This window comes from Daphnia carinata, chromosome 3, assembly GCF_022539665.2.
Source record: "Daphnia carinata strain CSIRO-1 chromosome 3, CSIRO_AGI_Dcar_HiC_V3, whole genome shotgun sequence".
NCBI classification, from domain to species: domain Eukaryota; kingdom Metazoa; phylum Arthropoda; class Branchiopoda; order Diplostraca; family Daphniidae; genus Daphnia; species Daphnia carinata.
Window position 1 is genome coordinate 6056380 of NC_081333.1, and position 18539 is coordinate 6074918.

The window sequence follows — 18539 nt, forward strand, 5'->3', positions numbered from 1 at the left end:
AGCCGCGTCGTCCGATTGGCGTTACGCTCCTCGAATAACGGAACAAGATGATTTGAGGTTACATACAAATATTCTTCATAGATTGAAGCATACTGGTTACTGGAAAAAGCTAGCAAAGTACAAGCTGCTTGATATGACCATACTGTCGTGCGAATGTAGACAACTACAGTATATGAACGAATATCAATTTATCAAAAGAATAACAGGAACGTGTTAAAAAAACGTGGCAAGAAATGTCTAATAATAAAATATTTATTTTTCATAATATTGGTAAGAACATAACTAGTATTTGAAAACAACCGTAATTAGAATCGCTGTCATCGCTGTACAATACGATTTCCCCAACAATATGCTCTGACACATACATGGGAAAATGAATCTCATCCGATAAAATAAATAAGAAAAAAAACGTACAATTCAAAAGAACTTTGGAAAGGAAAAAAAATCTTTGAAAAACGAAAAAGCGACCGGCACTTTTTCACAATTTCGGACGTTAGTTTCTCATAGAATACACGACGTGATAACGTCGAACAGTAAATTAGTTTTGACAAAAGCGAGGCACTTTATATAAATCGTACGTCTGTCAATAAAGAAATTCAAAGGAGCTCCTGTACGGTTGCGGCCCAAAAAAAAACGGTCAGCTTTCATTCATCGTTTTTCTCTTCTTCCAAATTTATCTGTGAGCGAGCTAGCGCCTCTGGTATGGGACGAGGAAGTTCTTCCACCCAGTCGTCTTCAGGCTGCAAGAGCGGCATAGGTCTTGATCCATGTCCTTTTGATGGCGATCCGTCTTCGGCCTCGTACTCATCCGTGTGTTGGTATGTAACACTGCCAGCCTTGATCGAATTCGTGGAGACTTCATCTTCCGGTAAGACGTTAGCGTGGAAAGAGGTTGCTTTGGCTTCAGTTTCTTTCCAGGCTCTCAAATCCATTTGGAGAATGATTCCGCCGCGGCAAGACACTCGAGGGTTCCTGTTAATATATAATCATTAAAATTGTAAAATTAAAATATGACACTACTACTCTTTGAGGAGCAAAGAATAAATATTGATGTGTTCGTACGTATTGGAATCTGGCTGAAGCATGACCCAAGGTTGAATAGTTTCGGCGTCGTCCAAATTATCGCAAATGATTCTGGCCAAAGTGGAACGTCGAAGTTCACGAAGTTGGCTATCAGTGAAGGCGTTGGGTACGTCCCCGTTCTCATACCAAAACCGATCTCCTGTTCGGTCGCAAAACATTTTCGGTTGAACACCACTGTTTGAAGGCCACTCCATAATCAGATATTTGATGTACCTTGGCGTAGATTGAGAAACTGCTGGGCAATAATGCAAGCAAAAGTCGGGCCAACCATGCCACCCACAACGGGTTTTTCGGCCATAGCGCCAGGAAAGAGGTCGATATCTTCCAGGCTGTTGTAAGCGATTCGGAGTCGGCCGACGGTATCGTCATCCATAATTGAGAGAAGCTGGCCCCAGTTGCGAATCGGAGTCAAACCGCAAGCTTCTCGCCACACGACGTATGGTGGAATGCCGTGGTCGCGGGCACGTTGGATGTTGAGAGCCATCAGATCCATTCCGAACGGTTTGTCTATACGATCACATCATCCATTTTATTTTAAGACTTTTCTTTTTCTTTTTGTGTGTATGTGTTTCTTTTTCTTACTGCTGGTTTGGAACAAATGGTTGGTCAACTCGTCAACGATGTACTCGTCACGCCTCATAGCAGGCTGAGTGCACATGCCTAGCAAAATCCGGTCGACAGCGCCGATGTTGTGGATGGGCGTCGGATCCATCAGCTCCTTCCGCAGAGGAGTTCCTTTTTGTTTAGAAAAAATTAATTCAGCATTCATAGAAGAAAAGTAATTCGTCACGTGATAACTTTAGTCCTCATGTCTATTTTTTTTTTGCCCTACTGCTGCGCACTTACTGTACGGTAGTAGCTGATGGAAACGGTTACAGCGGTTCAAGTTCTTCGGAATAAGTGAATGTCCAAAACGGAAGGCGGCTGTCCCGAAAGAGTTGGCAGCCATGGCATTGATGCTGCTGTTGTAGCCATAATAGAATCCGCGGCGCTTGAGCCGCAAATCAAAAACCTCAATCACGCGTTCGCCTGTTGTCAGAATACGAACCAGACAATTAAAATGATTTCACACGAACGTTAATGTCAACGTTAAATCTTGAAATTGTCCTACCAAGAACGATAGGAAGGAATTCATTGTATGTGATGTGTTGCATCTGGGCCCCTACAATCTTGCGAGCCTCTGTATAATGAAAGAGAAAAGAAGTTCAAATCAATGGGCACTTTTCCAATCAAATCATTTTTGATTTTACTACCGTGAAAGAGACGTTCATCATTCCAATGCGGATTCAAATCGGCCAATTTTCTGACGAGGCGGTTATGTTCACGCATCCAGGCCGTATGCATAGAGGACAAGCCTATTCAAAAGTACCATGTGTTTTAAGTGAGTTATTATAATTTTTTTCTATTTTTTTGCGATGATTACACGTTGTTGTTACTATGAATAACCATAGTTATACCATGTGAAGAAGTTAGAAACCTTTAGCTCAAAAGCTAACCGCGTGAGTAAGGTGTGCCATATCTGTTAAATTTTACTGACAACCCGAGCATGTCGAACAAAATGTTACCTGGTTGTTCGTTGGTACGACTGTCGCCTCCTTTGAAACAATGCATATTGGGCGAGTGCGTGCGGCATTCGTCGCTAAATGGCTTCTCCAAGACGGGCAGTAGAGCTTTGCGGAACATCATTTCGCGGCACTTCATCATTCCTATTCGTTCAATAGTTATATCAGCTTTTCAGATCATGAAATAGAATTTTATAAATAAGCAACGATTATGAGCAACAGGAATTATTATTATTATCTCTTATTTTTAGAATTAAACTTAAAATAAATATTGCCGGGTAACATGATAGGCAGGAAAACGACTTGTAGCATTCAGTACCTTTACTATAAAGCCGAAGAGAGCTGAGTAGCTTATCGGTGCTGCCGTACACATTTGACGCATCAAGGTATGAAGTGATCTGATTGATTTGTTCGCGAGGACCGATCAAGCATCCTTCTGATGGAGACGGACTGGAGCGTACGAAATTCAGGCAAGTCACGTTGTATTTGCCGTAGAACGCGTCATCAGATGGTACTTCAATAGGCATACAATCCGGATGCTAAACAATGTAATAAATACGGTTACTGGGTGAATCAATGTAAATTGTAAAATAAAAAAATCTATTTAAAAATGATGGTGTTACGCACCCTATTCTCTTTCAGTACTTGTTCCTGTCCGTCCTTATTGCAACACTGCGGAATGCTGCCGTTGAAGCCTCTTGTCTGTGCAGAAGCTGACGAATAAAAAAATAACTAGTTGAAAAAAAAACTATCGAATTATAGTATAGGAAGTGTCTAAGTTACATGTAATGTCGTGATCAAGGAATTGGCCCCACTGCATCACCATAGTCGTGAACTGAGTAGTGGTTATATTGCGATGGCGATGGACCAGAGCACTGACTGCACGGGCACTTGGCAATGGGCCTCCTTGTACGGACCGACGGAATGCCTCCACCGAGTCGCCGTATTCGGCCGGTAAGAAGCGCTGGAACGGCCTGAAAGAGGCCCCCCATTCCGGGTGGTCCATGTTGTTGCAAGTGCCGTCGCCCGTTCGGTACAGAGCGCTGAATGGCGGACATTTGATTGTTTCAGCTTTTAAAGGGCATTCAGCGTAGAAATCGGTGTTACGCAAAGATATTCGACCTTCGTCGCCGAAACGGTTCCGTTGATTGATGGTAAATCTATGGCGAACGCACGATTTCAATTAACAATTGATGTGGGAACTACGTAGGGTAAAATTTGATGTTAACTGACTTATCACGGAGTAAAGCGTAAGCTTTAAGAGTCGCAAAACCGTATCGGGCAAACTGTTTGGTGATGGCGTCTTGATAATTAAAGGCAGCAACGCCGGCCGCCGGATCGTCTTTCTTAATAATATGCCCTACATAGCAGAAATTTGTATTCAAATTAGTGAGATTCGTTTAAACAAGAATATTTCACATTCTCTGAATACCTTCTTTGTAAAGGCGAGGCTCTAGGTCGTTTATGAGGTAATCGGACGCATTAAGGCCGGCGCCGAAAATGTGTTCAATCAGCTGAATCTGTTCGGGACTAAGTCCGTCTGGGTCACGCTCGCTTTTCTGTTGTTCGCGTATCAAGTTGAGCATGATGGCGAACGGCAATGTTTGTTGCTTCGGTGATGAAGCAGCAAGTCGTTGGGCAGGTGGGGGGTCCAGTTCATGGTGGTTAGAAGCGTCGGCAAGCGTCCAGCAGCCAAAAAGCGGCCACAAGCCGGCGAGACCAACCACCAAACGTAGCCAGGTCGACAACGGGAAAGAAGGAATGCAGTGCGACGTCGTCCTAGTATCGTTCAACAGACCAGTCAAAAAAAAAAAAAAAGAAAATGACAAAACATTAGGTACTTGGCAGTTTTCATCAATATTCATCAACAGTAACCGCTCCCGAACGAACATAATTTTTTTTTTTAGCCAGAAAGGGAAATAGAGCGGACGCGCTATAGAGCAACCCAATGAGGCCAGCAGAAGATTTTTTTTTTTTTTAAGAAGGGGATTTTTCTTTTCTTTTTTCTTAGCCTTCCGTGTACTTCTTGGAACAAGAAAGGAGACAATGGAGACCGTAAATTGACAAATCTTTGGACTGTGAAGTAGGACGCACGGAAATGGGTTCTGCGTGATCCAAAAGGCAACGACAAACCAAAGAAAAGAAAATTACCGTCCTCGCATTGGTACACCGATAAAATCCTATGAAAATATTGGGGCTGGCATGGAAGGTTGGAATAGATCTCTGATCCCGGGTTTTTCCCGTCACTGCCATTCTGCGTTCCAATTAAACTTCTACGCATTCTATACCAGTGGTTATAGATAGATAACAACGCCGAGATGTATACTACCTAGGTATGCTGTGCTACATCATGCAGAAGGAATAAAAAAGAACCCAGAAAAGATAGGACAACTGAAAGCGGATGTGGGTTAATTTGGCACAACAAAAATGCGGCTGTCATACAAAGGACGACAATCTTTGCTATTGAATGCCAGAAGCTTGTGCCAACTCAGACATATGCATTCAGTTTATTCATAGTTCATCGCCTTTTGCAGTATATGCACGGCTGGATGCACTATGCATACAAAGATGTTGAACGAGAGAAAGAAATAGAGACACATCTCGGGCAGTCACACAAAGAAAACCGAAAACAGTCCAAGTCGACAAACTTAACCTACTTTCTCTTTAATTCCTCCGGCCGTCCTACTCCCCCTTTCGTATTTTTTATTGAGTTATTTTTCGTTCTTTACCTTGTTATCGTATCTATACATCGTACATTGAAAGTCACGGACAAATGAGAACTCGACTTATTTTCAGTTGGCTGTAACCAAGTGAAATTTGTTATTGCCAAGGCAGGAAATGCGAACCGGTCTTGGTGTCAAACGTGATAGCTCGAATCAAAAGTAATTGATCAAGTCGGACAGATGGCAGAATGGAAGATAAGTCTTCTTCCGTGAATAGGAATTGGGGTGGAAATGGGAACAGAAGAAGAGATCGTGTTATGCGGTACGAAGTGATTTTCCTTCAGTCGCCTGAGGTACCCAAATGATTACCGTGACCGTACACGTGCCTTAGAATCAAACCTAAACCCAAAGTAAAATACATCATGCAAACACGTTCAATGAATAATAGCTACAGCCACAACTGTTTTTTTTTGGGGGGGGGGGGGGGGGGGGTAGAGATGGGGAGGGGGAGGACTCTGGAGTTTGAACAAGTTGGGAAATCAACGGACACTCATAACACAAACCAATACAAATAGGAATAAGAAAAGAAAGGAAAAACAAAGGAAGAAGATGGAATTGTGAATTATGATTACCTTTCGGAAGACGTGGCTATTTTTTGCGACATTTCTCGGCGTTTACTGATTGAATAGCAGCTACTGAACCAAACAGGATTTTTGCCGTGACCTGATGAGGACGATACAAAGTAAATGTATAAACAACAAATGAATAAGGCAACGAATCAACTTCTAATAAACTTTGGCGGAAACTTCCATGAGCACTAGCACAAGGGTATAATATGAAATTTTGTTATATAGTACGGTAGATTTACAGTACCTGAACACGACCGACGTCTGGATAACCGGATGAACAACACGAGTGATTGTAGTTGGTAAACTGTTGCTTCTGTTGGTAGTTGTTGTTGGCGCTTCCGTTGTTGTTATTGTTGTTGGCGGCCGCGCTACTACTGCTGCCAGTTCCACTGCCAGATCCGATCCCAAACTGAGCGGCACCAAGTCCGCGTTCGCCGCTCATATTTCCCTCTTGTTCCGTCAACGGGTCGGGATTGGAATACGATTTCGTCACACCTCTGTTAGAGGAAGACGTGGCAAAAGTAGGCGGTGGAGGAGGAACGTGAAGAGGGATGGAAAGGAGAGAGAGTTTAGCCTCAACGGGTGGAATGGGGTGGAACGAGGGTGGAACGGGGGTGGAAGCACAGAGGGTGATGATTGCTGGGAACCACGAAGATGGAGAGTCGTGGTAAAAGAAAAGAAGCAACGGGAGGGAGAAGGTCTCAAATTGGTATGATACTAAAATGAAGAGGGTGGAGAGAGTCACGAAAACGACGTCAGTGGCGCCCGGCGTCGAAGTAGCCACTAATAGATAAACGCGGGGTAGAGACGCGCACCAACGAGCTCGATCTTCTTGGCAGCGGTGATAGCAAATGATAGTGTTTTCTCTTCTATCTCAACGCACTGAGGCCCGTCTTCCAGGTGTTCTAATAACCTCGTTTCTTGTAGAATAACGATTGAAAATGATTCCTCCTTTCCTGGTTTCTCTTCGGCTGCTGCTGCTACTGTTGATACCTTGTCTTTTGTGCTCGGTTTTTGTCTTCTTTACTTTTTCGCTCTCTCTTGTAACTTTCAGCTGACTGATTGCGACCGAGAGCGGGACACCGGAGAGCTACTGACTGGACGAAACTAGCACGGCTGACTGGAAGCTAGACACTAGTGATCACTAGCTTTTAGCAGTAAGAGAGCTTGTAACAACAGAACGGCAAGCAGGTTAACAGAGAAAGAGCGAGAGAGAGAAATAGACAGACAGACAAGAGGCTGTTGTGCTAGCTAGTGATGTGTGTTTGTGTGCTGGATCCATCCAGTCCAGCTGCCTCGCCCCCTCCTCTCTGTTTTGGTTTTCTGTGTGTATGTTTTTTGTTTCTTGTTTTTTTTTTTCCTCCTCTTTTTTCACCAAAAGCATATAAATTTATCAAGAAATAACTCTAAAAAAGAAGGGACGGAAGGCGAGTCAAAGAGCGGCAAGCAATGCCGAGATAAGGGTTAAAGGGAGTGTCCATGATGTGATGGCCAGGTATAGAGTGTGATGCTAAGCGCTGACTGCGGCTGCTGCTGCTGGCCCTTATTCAGGACGACCTGACCCACCAACCAACCACCATCCGAACCGTTCAATCTCTCTCTCTCTCTCTCTCTCTCTCTCTCTCTCTATAACAGGTTCCAACTACCTGTCCCCTAGGCTTGTTTATGCACAACGTGCCATCTACGGGACCGGACAGGTTCTCGTCATCATCATCATCAGCACGTACCATCGGCAGACTCCAGTGGTCAACCGTACCCTATAGAAAACACAACACATACACACATACAAGCATATACACACACACAGATCTGATGATAATATCCCGGCTGGATTTGCGGTTGAATCTCAGATGAAAACGATCGTCAATGGAAATTGACAATGGGAAAACTCTGAGGGGAAGCTGGAAAAGGATAAAAACGAGGCCGAGAGAACGAGTTGAAATAAAAAGAAAAATTTAGAAAAGAAAAAGAAAAAAAAAAAATAAGACAATAAACAAAAGAGAGAAAAGCCCAGGTGCTGACGCTGGATGAGAATGGGGGCAAGATTGGGCGTGGTTTGGGGTAGATGGGGGCGGAGTTGACCCACGATGCTCACGGGCGGTGTGGTCAACCTTGACCGCTCGAATGCACGGTGCCACTGTGTGTGTATGTGTGTGTGTGTGTTGTGCCAGTATAACAGGCGAAACCATTAACAGGGATGGAAAGCTGTATCACGTCCGTGTAATCAGTATTGAGGCGTAAAACGTAGGAAATTCCCTAAAAAAATATTCAATAAAAAATAAAGAAGATAAATTAATTTCGAACACATATACAGAAAATATTTTTTAAAAACAAAGTCAGCATTTTATTTATTGAATGATTGCATTATTTTCCGTTTTTAAGGGGGAGGGTTCTTCGTTGTAATTTCTGAGGTCACGTAATCACTTCCCCTCACGCAGCCCCTATCTGCAACTCGGTGCGCATAGAGATGGCGTACCTAAGCACGCCATTTACTGCATAAATGTGTATTGAAGCCAAAAGGATGGAAACGTGATTCAACGTCCATAAAAGGGCAGTTGAAAGGCCAAGAGGACTGAGTCAGTCGGTCACCGACCAAGAAACCCACAAAGAACTAGGTCATCATCCAACTCCTCAAACCCATCATCTTACTATTATATCTCTTGCACTGTGTGCAAGGCATTTGAGACGTGGGGCTTACACCAAATTTCCGGGAACTTTTTGCCATCCGCTTTAATGCACAAGACAAGGATGAATGGTTGATCAGAACAGAAAAAAGACAGATTGACAATGGATTGTCTGATTTATACTTTATTTTTGTCTTTCGCACGAATTTTTTTGTTTTTCATTCAAAGCTCGTTTAAGTCAATTTGGTCGTGAACTTCGTTTAATAAAAAATATACATTTTTGTTTGTTCTCTTTTTTACAGGACATCCGGGCTGCGTTCCGCCCTTTGTTACCGACTTTGGGGTTAATAGACCAAACGGTAGAGACAATTTTAAAAAGCAGATGAAACTAGTTTGATGGTCTCTGCGTACTCTCGGCTATCCACCTCAATCGGTCATCTTCCCTTATGAGCTTATGCTTCGAATATACACGTGAATACGTTGGTATGGTGCTCTAGTGTTTCAGAGTCTGTTGCTACGTACGCTCGTCATGAACCTCATTCTTGAATGTCAAACGCATGGGTATTATGACAAATGTGGGCTGGAGTGAGACCCGGAAGACCATGCAAATATGTACATTTTGTGCAACGAATACAAATTGATAAGAGTAACTAGGCTGAAAGTGTCTTTTTAACGCTTTCCTATACTCATTCGACTAAAGCAGTGGGCACAGGTTTTTGCTTAATGTCTGTCGTTCACGTCGTTGTAAAAGGAGGTAAATTCGATTGTTACATCGGGTTTCTTTACAATGCGAGGTAGAGGGCATTCAGGTGTTATTCAGGCAGTCGGGTGTTGTTCAATCAATGATTGCCATATTTGCCAGCACAAAGATGACTCGCGTGTGACGTCGAATACATAACGGAAATGTAAGCAACACTCCTGATCCCGCCACGCGAACAAAGGTAAACTTACAGACAAAGGGATTCGAAAAACTTCTTGTTTTCCTTGCGCTCCTTTTTCCCGAAATTCAACTGAACTCGAACGCATGAATTTATCGTAAACTACACAGATCATTGTAAAAGACTTAGGTATTGAGTGACATTAAAGCATTTTCGACCGCACCATTTTATCATTTGTCTTTACAGTACTACTACCCAAAAGGGTGGCCTTCACCTTGCCCTACATTTTTTCAAATATATTCACACTGTGAAGTGCTTCTGTAGAGGCCAACGGCTATACATCTTTGGTATGGTTTTTTGTTTCCTTGGACCTCGCCCCTCTGCCCTGCACAAAACAATGGCAAAAACCCTAGTTTCGTCTTTTTTCATCGGGCTCTTGAGATGATGGTTCGATAGTTCTTTTGCATCTGAGCCAACCACATTATTATGCGTTTAATAGCTGAACCCACAAAAAACAAAAGAAAAAAACGAATAATGATAAAAAGAACTCGATTGGTCAGCAAGAAGTGCCGTTAACAGTATTTCCGGTTCTGCTCAGAAATCGTCTTTTGGCTTTTTATTTTTTTATTTACGATTTTGTTACTTTGTCCTTTGGTTTTTGTTCTCCAAATTAAAGCTGATGGAATATAAATGTCGAAAACGACGGCTTTAGCAGCACGCTCCACCTTGAGGCGGTGTCGGTTGAACCCTATTTCATGAAACGGTTGTCTTGCGTGCGTTTCCATCCTCATTTGCATGCAGACGTGTATTTCGTAACATCAATGTTACCTATAATGTTTCACGCTGGCCCGTAGGCCTATGAAGTCATCCACCCGTCTTGTATATAGTTGACGACCGCTAGGTCACGAATAAAGTGGGAAGAAAAAAAAAAAGAAAACTTGAAAAAAAAAAAAAAAATTATAAAGAAAAACGACCGAGTCATCCTGCGGGCTTGTCAATATTAACACACCCTGTTGACCGCCATCCGTATAACTGTAGATGTGTACCAATCTTTGCTGTTTTCTGTGATAAGATTTAGGCCAACACTTAAAGCATTGAAAAGGGTTGCAACTTCAGTCGTTATTCACTTCTAAATTATGCGTCTCTTCGTCATGCCCCTATAAATTCGATACACCTATGCACATTCATAAATTTTTGTTGTATTGATTTTTTTAAATTTATTTATTTATTTAAATTTCAAATAAAACTCACCTAGTATGTGCGTAATTTATTTGGCCATCATTATGCCCCTTGTCATTATTTCATTTTTTTTAAATTATTATATTTTCACCAAAATGGTCATTGATGATTATCTACATTGCTACTTGGATCTTCGAGTGAATAGTCAAGAATACTTGCCACATCTTTTGTGTGGTTACTACGCTTTCCACTAAAATGTACCTTAAGAATGATCCTTTAAAAAAACAAACACACACAGCACTTTCTTTTACAACCTAAATTCTCTACGATTATCAAGTATGGCTTGGTGGGAGCTGGGAGTTACGATAAATGTAAGGAAGAAAAACAAACTAATTTAAAAGAGAAACTTTTTTGCGATCAAAATAGCTCTATAAATGCTTTTCCTACAGGTGATAAGCTTCAATGGAAAACCAAAACCTAATGCGAATACCGGACTTAAACAATGGGAAAAGCAACACAGCAGGCGCTAAAAATTTCAATATGCTTTTAGTTTCAATTTGTTGTCGATATATACAGGAATGAGTCACACAGGGCGACCACCGTAGCTGGCCACTAACGACCAAAAAATAAAAGGACGGGCAAACCTAAGAAGAAACGAAAATCGAAATCGGATGGCCATCGCGTTTTACTTCTACACACATGCTACGATTGTTTTCACAGAGTGAATAAGGCATTGCACCAACAGAAGCCTTCTGTTATTGTAAGAAAAAATATATACATAATTGCCAAAAGTAGTAGTTTTTGATTTCTTCCACCAGCCCTTACCCTTTTATTATTTACTGATGAGGTAATTAATTATCCATTAAGAATTGAGCCATTTACTTGATTGTCCGTAATCTCTCTATGCGTGCAGATAAATCATATAAATGGCGAATTGGCATCACTGCGGGAAGTATTTTCATAAAGCAGGCTTTTCTTCTTCATGAATTGTGATGGACTAAAAACTCTAATGAACAATGGCCATTTAGACTAGCAATAATTCATTTACATTGAACCATGAAATACGCATTAATTTTACAAAATTGGCAACCATTTGCCAGAACATTCGCATTAAAATCTGAAACTTTGTATCGTAGTTTACTGTTAACTGTTTGTTTTTATTTGCGGTTCAGGAACTGAGTTGGCGCTTGAGACTTCGAGCAGTCATAGAACCATGATTATGACTGCGCTTTGGGAGTTAATCAACTTAAATAACAACCAACAAGTCAACAAGAAGTAGGCATTGGTCTCAAGCCAATCGGGGATCGAATTTCGGGGCATCGGGACGGGGTTTTCGAGGCTCAAGCTGAAAATCTCTTCGTTCCGAACTCAATCGGGGTGCAATGGGGGTACGTTATCGGTGCTACAACCCGGATTGCTACCCATTGATTATGCAAATATATAATCGATTTGATGTTTTACCCGATTTCCCTGATTACAACCTTGATTACACCTCATTCTACCCCCCTACCCTGTTTTTACACTGAAACCGTAACAGCAGCCTACTTGTAAAATGGGATCGGGTCAATCGGGAATAACCTCGTATTTTTGCCCCGCCCCTGGTGGAGAAGTGGCCTTACGAATGCCCTTTTTCGGGGCGGGGCGTTTGACCCGATTAGAGCTAATCGGGGCCAATCGCCAGTCAAGACGTTCGTGCAGGAAGAGGCTTTTAGAACGCAGCTGTCTGTGAACGAGACAGACGAAAACTTCGATTTTGACAGCGCTCTGCGTACAAACTGGGCACAAACTTCGCTTAACTGTTATTATCAGGTTTTTCGGCGCATTAGTTATTCCATGAGCAAACGCAAAACTGAGGTTGGTAAACTCTCCCTTTCCAGTCCCGAAAAGCAGCAATGCATCGCAAAAGACGTTCGCCAATCGGAGGAAGCTCTACGTCAGTTGTCGATGTTATTTCCTGAGGAAAAATTTCTCGGTCGCGTTCCAAGAGTGGTAATGAAACACATGATCTACAGCCGTATACCAAATCGGACATTGGTCGACAAGGAAATTGTAAAAGTCCTACTATCTTACCTGAAATAATAAAAATTAGTGATTTATCTGTAGGATGAATTAAACCAAACTGGAGTCATCAGATTGTTTAAACTAGGAAGTGAAGAGGAATCTCTGGCGGTCCTGTTCATGGAACAGTATGAAGAGCTTATTGAAAGAAAATGTACAGATTTAGCATTAGCTAAGAAATTTATCATCAAGATTCTTAAGCAAATCAAAGAAATCAGTGTAGAGAAAGCAGTACTTATCAGTGCTGGTTTTACTGAAACTGATATTAAGTTGGTAAACTTACATCTTCATTGCGTATAATCATATTCAAATTTACTTATTTTTTATAGAACTATAATAAATAATTGCCTGTTAACTGTGAGGACAAGTACCACATATTGGTTTGCTTTTCCTGGAGCTGGAGAATTCATGAAAGTGTATGCCAAGGGAAGGCAAAATGTAATCCGCTTGGTCAAGAAGTCCAAGTATCAGCAAATTTTACAAAATGTAAGAAACAACTGTTTTAATATATACTTGTAATTTTTTATTTTGATTGATTTTTTAAATTATCCGTCCTGGAAGGAACTAGGACAGCGTGATATGAGGAAGACTGTTCAGCTTGGTGTACAGTATCATATTCATGACATTATTGGAGCTGACTTAGTTATTTGGTAAGGAATATTCGAATGCATCGGTTAAGTGTTCTAAACGTTTGATTGCAATTATTATTTCAATTAGTGTGAACACTACTTCTGGTAACATGTTACGATTTTCCAATTGAAACAGTCTGAGATATCTCTGGGTGCCTAAAGAATGAGTGCGGCAAACGCATCATACATAATGTTTACGGCGAAATCCTATTTTCTACCGATTTGTTTTCATATAATTTTTTCAAAACAAGTATTAATACAGTATCAACCTTCCTCACAGATACGATCTGAATAATTTTTTGTTGTTTACGATATCCATGTCGTAATGTCAAGAATCTCAAATGTCAAGAACAGCAAAAAATAAAAATATTACCAACATTTCAAATCTCAAGTAAAGATCGATACAACTCAAAGCTTTGTTTAGGATTCATAAGAGCCAATTGTTTAGCCAAGTTTCATAAGAGCCAATTTAGTACCATTCAGTTGAATACTATTTAAGAAGATCAGTTGCGTCTTCGCAATGAATTAGTCGCTAGAGAAACTTGTATTGGTTTGGTAGTTCCAATATTTCGGCCAACTGATTTAGGTAGTAAAAATTATTTACCCTTCCTTTCAAATATGAAGATTGATGTTTCTTCGATTAAAAATAAGTTATGTTCCAAAAGCTGGAATTATTTTCTGAGTGGTATTCTGGTAAAGATTTCGTGTTTTATTAGCCCCTCATCCAGCGTTTTGTCAATATCCTGGGGTTAACGTACGGGTCTCTCAGCTACTTCCATTTGAGAAGGTTCCCGTGAAACGTCGTCTTTCATATATTTAACAGCTAACTTTAATGTCCCCATCCCTTGGCTTAGGGTCGCCAACTATTCTGGATAGCGCTTCCGCATCATATGTTATTTTTCTCAACATGTCTTTTGGAACATGTGCTTTTTGTCAGCTCCTTACAATACGATGCGGCTAATTTCCAGTGAATCCTGTATTTCCTTTACTAAGTGGTTAGGCAGGAACTTCAATTCTCTCATCATCCGATCCTTTTTATTGGAAATATTTCCATAATAGTGGCATCGGATTTCGAATGTTCAGTCGCTTTTTCTAATGCGATCCAGAGTTTCTCCGGTTCAATCTGGAGATCTTGAGTTTCTCTTTCGTATTTAGTTTTTAAATACATAAAATTGTTTTCGACTTCCACCAACTCCACAAGCTCTTTCTCTAGAAGATTTTAGGTTGCCAGAACGTCAAGTACTGGCTTCTTATTTAGCATCTTCCCCCAATAGCTCAGTTCTTGCATGCTTATGGCATTTACACAACACATCGTGGAGCAAACCAGGTCTCTATAACTCATAGACTCTGACTCTGCTTAGAGCGAACAAATGCGCCATTTGTAATAGAAAAATACATGGCAATGTTGCATGGTAGTACCGCCCTATCCATTTAGGAGGCCGTGACAAAACAGTCAAGTTACCGGTATATTAGCTGGTACTTCGAAGCTTACACCATCGCTGGCATAGACGTCTATGAATTTATCAGCTACATATGTAAATGTTCAGCTATTAACTGTGCTCCCCAACCATGTTCTTTTCATATGTTAAGAAATGTTCATATCATGTTCGACTAAGCTCGTATGTGAAAACAATAGAAAACGATTTGCACATTGCTCAAACACTGTTTAAAACTAGTCCTGGATTAAGATCTCTTTCCTCAGTATCTTCTCAAAGGTTACCGAAGAAGAAAGAAGAATATGGTAGAAAAGGGCCCATATCATATAAAACCTTGTTAATCACTGCTGGCTTAAGTAGTGCTCTGCTGGCTTTTATGCTCTATGTCCGCAGAGAAAAGGAAATTGGTAATTACTTGTCTTATAGTTTATGTAAGAGAAGTTTTAATTAATTTTCATATCGTTTTAGCCATCCAACGAGAAAGAAGTAGAGCCTTAGGAAAAGCAGCAATTAGTGGAAAGTTTAGTCTGATGGACCACAATGGAGCTGCTGCATGCAGTGATGATTTCGTAGGGAAGTGGCTTCTTGTATATTTTGGCTTCACTTATTGCCCTGACATTTGTCCAGATGAGATTGAAAAGTTGGTGAAAGTTGTAGATAATTTAGGTTTTTATAAGCCTTAAGTATAACATTTCTAATGCCCTTATTTCTTACCTACTGCCTTCATTAATATGTCTAGATAAAATGGAAGGAGTTCCTAAAGTCCAACCATTATTCATTACTGTCGATCCTGACCGAGATTCAGTTGACGCTGTTGCAAGATATGTCAAAGAATTCAGTCCTAAGCTAATCGGATTAACTGGAAAGAAGGAACAAATAGCTGAGGCATGTCGGAACTTCAGGGTGTATTTTAGTGCTGGCCCACGAGATCAGGATGATGACTATATCGTGAGTTGCTATTTCCTTGTTCAACATAGAGGAATAAAATCCGTATTTTGTATTTCAGGTTGATCATACCATAATTGTTTACCTCATAAATCCTGATGGTGAATTCGTTGATTACTATGGACAAAATAAGACTGCTGAAAATATTTCAGCTGGAATACTGGTCAACATGTCTAAATTTGAACAATTGAAAAAAGCATTTTGGAGATAAGTCATGGTTTTTCAAATAGAAATGGATATTTATTCATTGCAATAAAAAGAATTATCATAGCTTAGATATTTAATTCCATGACGATTGTGGTAGTTTTTGATGACATTCGTATAGTATTGATCCGAAGTGAATTTAGTTTAAGGGGCTGGTGGTTTTGATACACACTGCACCCTATGAAATTTGCTCGTAACGTTAAAATATGCAGTAACACTAGTAAGGCAGCACTGATTATTGCAGACTGAGATATTAGAATTCATATGAACACAAGCACATTACATTTAGCAATGTTAATTGTAAGTACACAGATATCTACTTGTTCAGTAGTTTTGCCAATACCATGAATGCCTCTTGTACGTTATTTTAAATACGATTTTTTTAACAAAATCTCTATCTAGCTTAAGATAAATGCTACAATAGTCACATTAGGTAGTAACGCCAAACTGTGCTAAATAAATGAACACAAAAACTGCCATCCATTGTGTAATGAAGTCAACAGTTTACAACTAGACATGTTTACACAACTTTTTGGGCCAACTCTTTAGCCTTGGCTTTCTCGATTTTAGCAATACGAGCAGAGGATTTGGGACCCAAAAGACCACCGCCCCAATGACGACGAATTTCATCAAACCGATCATTATAGTTGTTCTTGACAGCTTCGACCAGTTTTGATAGATTCAGCTTATCGTTCGATTCAACCTGAACAAAGAACATTTTTATATAGTCAGATATTTTAAAAAGTAAACCAATACCTGAGTAAGAGCAACGCAAGTACATGTCTTACGGCGAACCAAACGGCCAATGCGAGCCTTGTTCTTAACGATGCAATAAGGAACTCCCATTTTACGGCACAGCGACGGAAGAAATATCACCAACTACAAAATGGTGCAACACTTAAGAGTAGTGATATAAAGTTATTACATTTATTAAAATACCTCGATAGGGTCAACATCATGGGCAATCACGACAAGCTGAGCTTTCTTCTGCTCAATAAGTGACGTGACCGTATTAACACCCTGTCGAACAACGAAAGGCCGCTTGGAAGGGGTGTCGGTCTTGCCAGCTGCGCGAGCTTGAGCACGTGCACGCAACCTCTGCTTCTTGGCTTGCTTGCTCTCTGGGCGGTATTTGTCCAAAAGCTTGAACATTTGGGTAGCTGGAAACCAAAAGTTAATTCAGCACAAGCCAAAAACAAGGTATGCAAGATGTGGAAAACATAAATACCACTTATCACATAATGGAAGTTTTCACAATCCATCAAAAGTAGGATGCGTAACACATCATAGCAACAAAGCCAATAACCATATGTAGGTACTGGTTAGCGCATAGTGTCAACTAGTGCAACAGCCTTCTAGGCATCACACTATTATGCACATCATGGCCAACCTCTCAAGAGGAGCTTAGTGCAAGAAACAAATCACCTGTCTGACGATCCAAAGTTTGACGGAACTGGTTAATGGGTGGAGGTACTTTCAACCTCTGGACAAGGACAGCTCGCTGACGTTGAAGACGAACATATTTCGGCCATCTGACGAAGCGGCTCAAGTCTCTCTTTGGCTGAATATCTTGGCCTGTGATGAACAAAAAGGGTTTAAACTGAACTCATACTGATGAGACGTTTCACTAACCAATTCCAAAGTTACGCGCCTTCTTCTCAAATAGAGGATTCACAACTTTCTTTGGAACTTCTTTTTTCACAGCCAAGGGAGCTGGTGCTACTTTTTTGCCAACGCCTTTCTTTCCCTGTTGAACGAAAAAGTCCAGAATTGAATTGACATGAAACACAATTGAAGGTTTCGTTAAAAGGCATATGAAACATTAATAAAAAAGCAATACACCAAATGAATATAAAGACGATGAAACACTCACCTTAACTTTCTTGAGAACCATTGTCGAAAACGGAGGATGGCTAAGATATTTCGAAATACAAAAACTACCTCTCCAACGGGAAGCTGCTTGTCACCAGGCCGTGGTCAGTGAAAATGGAATTAGAATTTGTCAGGGACTTCGATAGGTGGCCTGTTAAGAGGATGGGGGAAAAGAGGAAGGGGCGGGGAAAGTAAAATGTGGAAGTAACAAGGGTAGCAACATGAACCGATCAAACTAGTCTAGACCTAAACACATTTTCTTATTTCAAATTCAATTATAATTTTTGATTAGTTTGTTAAAAAAAAAAAACAATACAAAAAATCAGAAACAAAACAAAACAAAAAAAAAAACGCACAAAAAAAACAAAACAAATCTGGCATACAAATAAACTTAAATGTTTTCTTTTCAAGAGGTTCAGTTCAAAATACCCGATATAACCAATACAATCCACCGTCTTCTTGGAAAATGATGGTTATCTTGGTGAAAAGAAAAATATATTAAAATACAACGTGTAACACAAATTTGAATTATAGCAAATTCCTAGGTAAGAGTCGGGATAAAACTTGTAATCAACGGGGTAGAGAGCGGTGTAATCAGGGTAAGTAAACGGGTTTAGTAACCGGCCTTCTTTTTTTGGCAGCGGTTTAATTCTGGAAGTTGGGACAAACGGCCATGGGAAGAAATAAACAACAACCGTAAACCCAAAAGAACAGCAATGAAATCCAAAACGATCCAGCCGATCGTCCAAAAAGCTGCCCGGTTGATGTGGGGCCAAG

At 40.7% G+C, this 18539-nt stretch overlaps 4 protein-coding genes across 6 annotated transcripts; 2 read left to right on the forward strand and 2 right to left on the reverse strand.

Moving 5' to 3' along the window:
* Positions 1-236: 236 nt before the first annotated feature.
* On the reverse strand, positions 237-7149 carry LOC130688039 (chorion peroxidase-like). Its single transcript, XM_057511034.2, has 15 exons — positions 6182-7149; positions 5941-6031; positions 4078-4424; positions 3879-4005; positions 3429-3805; positions 3273-3358; positions 2965-3184; positions 2649-2789; positions 2337-2438; positions 2195-2263; positions 1930-2112; positions 1666-1818; positions 1297-1590; positions 1063-1222; positions 237-972 (listed from the first exon to the last, which is right to left on the reverse strand). Exons 2-15 carry the CDS (start codon positions 5970-5972, stop codon positions 645-647), a joined length of 2619 nt encoding a protein of 872 aa, XP_057367017.1. The 5' UTR covers positions 5973-6031; positions 6182-7149; the 3' UTR covers positions 237-644.
* A 5223-nt stretch (positions 7150-12372) lies between these two features.
* LOC130688049 (serine/threonine-protein kinase 19-like) lies at positions 12373-13584 on the forward strand. 3 transcript variants are annotated; one of them, XR_009000290.2, is made up of 5 exons: positions 12373-12667; positions 12722-12949; positions 13006-13162; positions 13238-13326; positions 13394-13584. XR_009000290.2 is itself a non-coding variant. In XM_057511044.2 (5 exons), exons 1-5 carry the CDS (start codon positions 12452-12454, stop codon positions 13434-13436), a joined length of 729 nt encoding a protein of 242 aa, XP_057367027.1. In that variant the 5' UTR covers positions 12373-12451; the 3' UTR covers positions 13437-13584. The 3 variants fall into 3 exon arrangements, 1 of the variants encoding a protein (XP_057367027.1); XR_009000289.2 differs by having other exon boundaries at positions 12722-12945; positions 13245-13326; XM_057511044.2 differs by having other exon boundaries at positions 12722-12945.
* Positions 13585-14770: 1186 nt separating this feature from the next.
* Positions 14771-15961, forward strand: LOC130688047 (protein SCO1 homolog, mitochondrial-like). Its single transcript, XM_057511042.2, has 4 exons — positions 14771-15148; positions 15210-15407; positions 15481-15689; positions 15748-15961. The coding sequence occupies exons 1-4, from the start codon at positions 14875-14877 to the stop codon at positions 15895-15897; spliced, it is 831 nt and encodes a 276-aa protein (XP_057367025.1). The 5' UTR covers positions 14771-14874; the 3' UTR covers positions 15898-15961.
* A 403-nt stretch (positions 15962-16364) lies between these two features.
* On the reverse strand, positions 16365-17924 carry LOC130688048 (large ribosomal subunit protein eL8-like). Its single transcript, XM_057511043.2, has 6 exons — positions 17764-17924; positions 17523-17637; positions 17316-17465; positions 16830-17050; positions 16647-16769; positions 16365-16593 (listed from the first exon to the last, which is right to left on the reverse strand). The coding sequence occupies exons 1-6, from the start codon at positions 17782-17784 to the stop codon at positions 16411-16413; spliced, it is 813 nt and encodes a 270-aa protein (XP_057367026.1). The 5' UTR covers positions 17785-17924; the 3' UTR covers positions 16365-16410.
* Between the last annotated feature and the right edge of the window lie 615 nt (positions 17925-18539).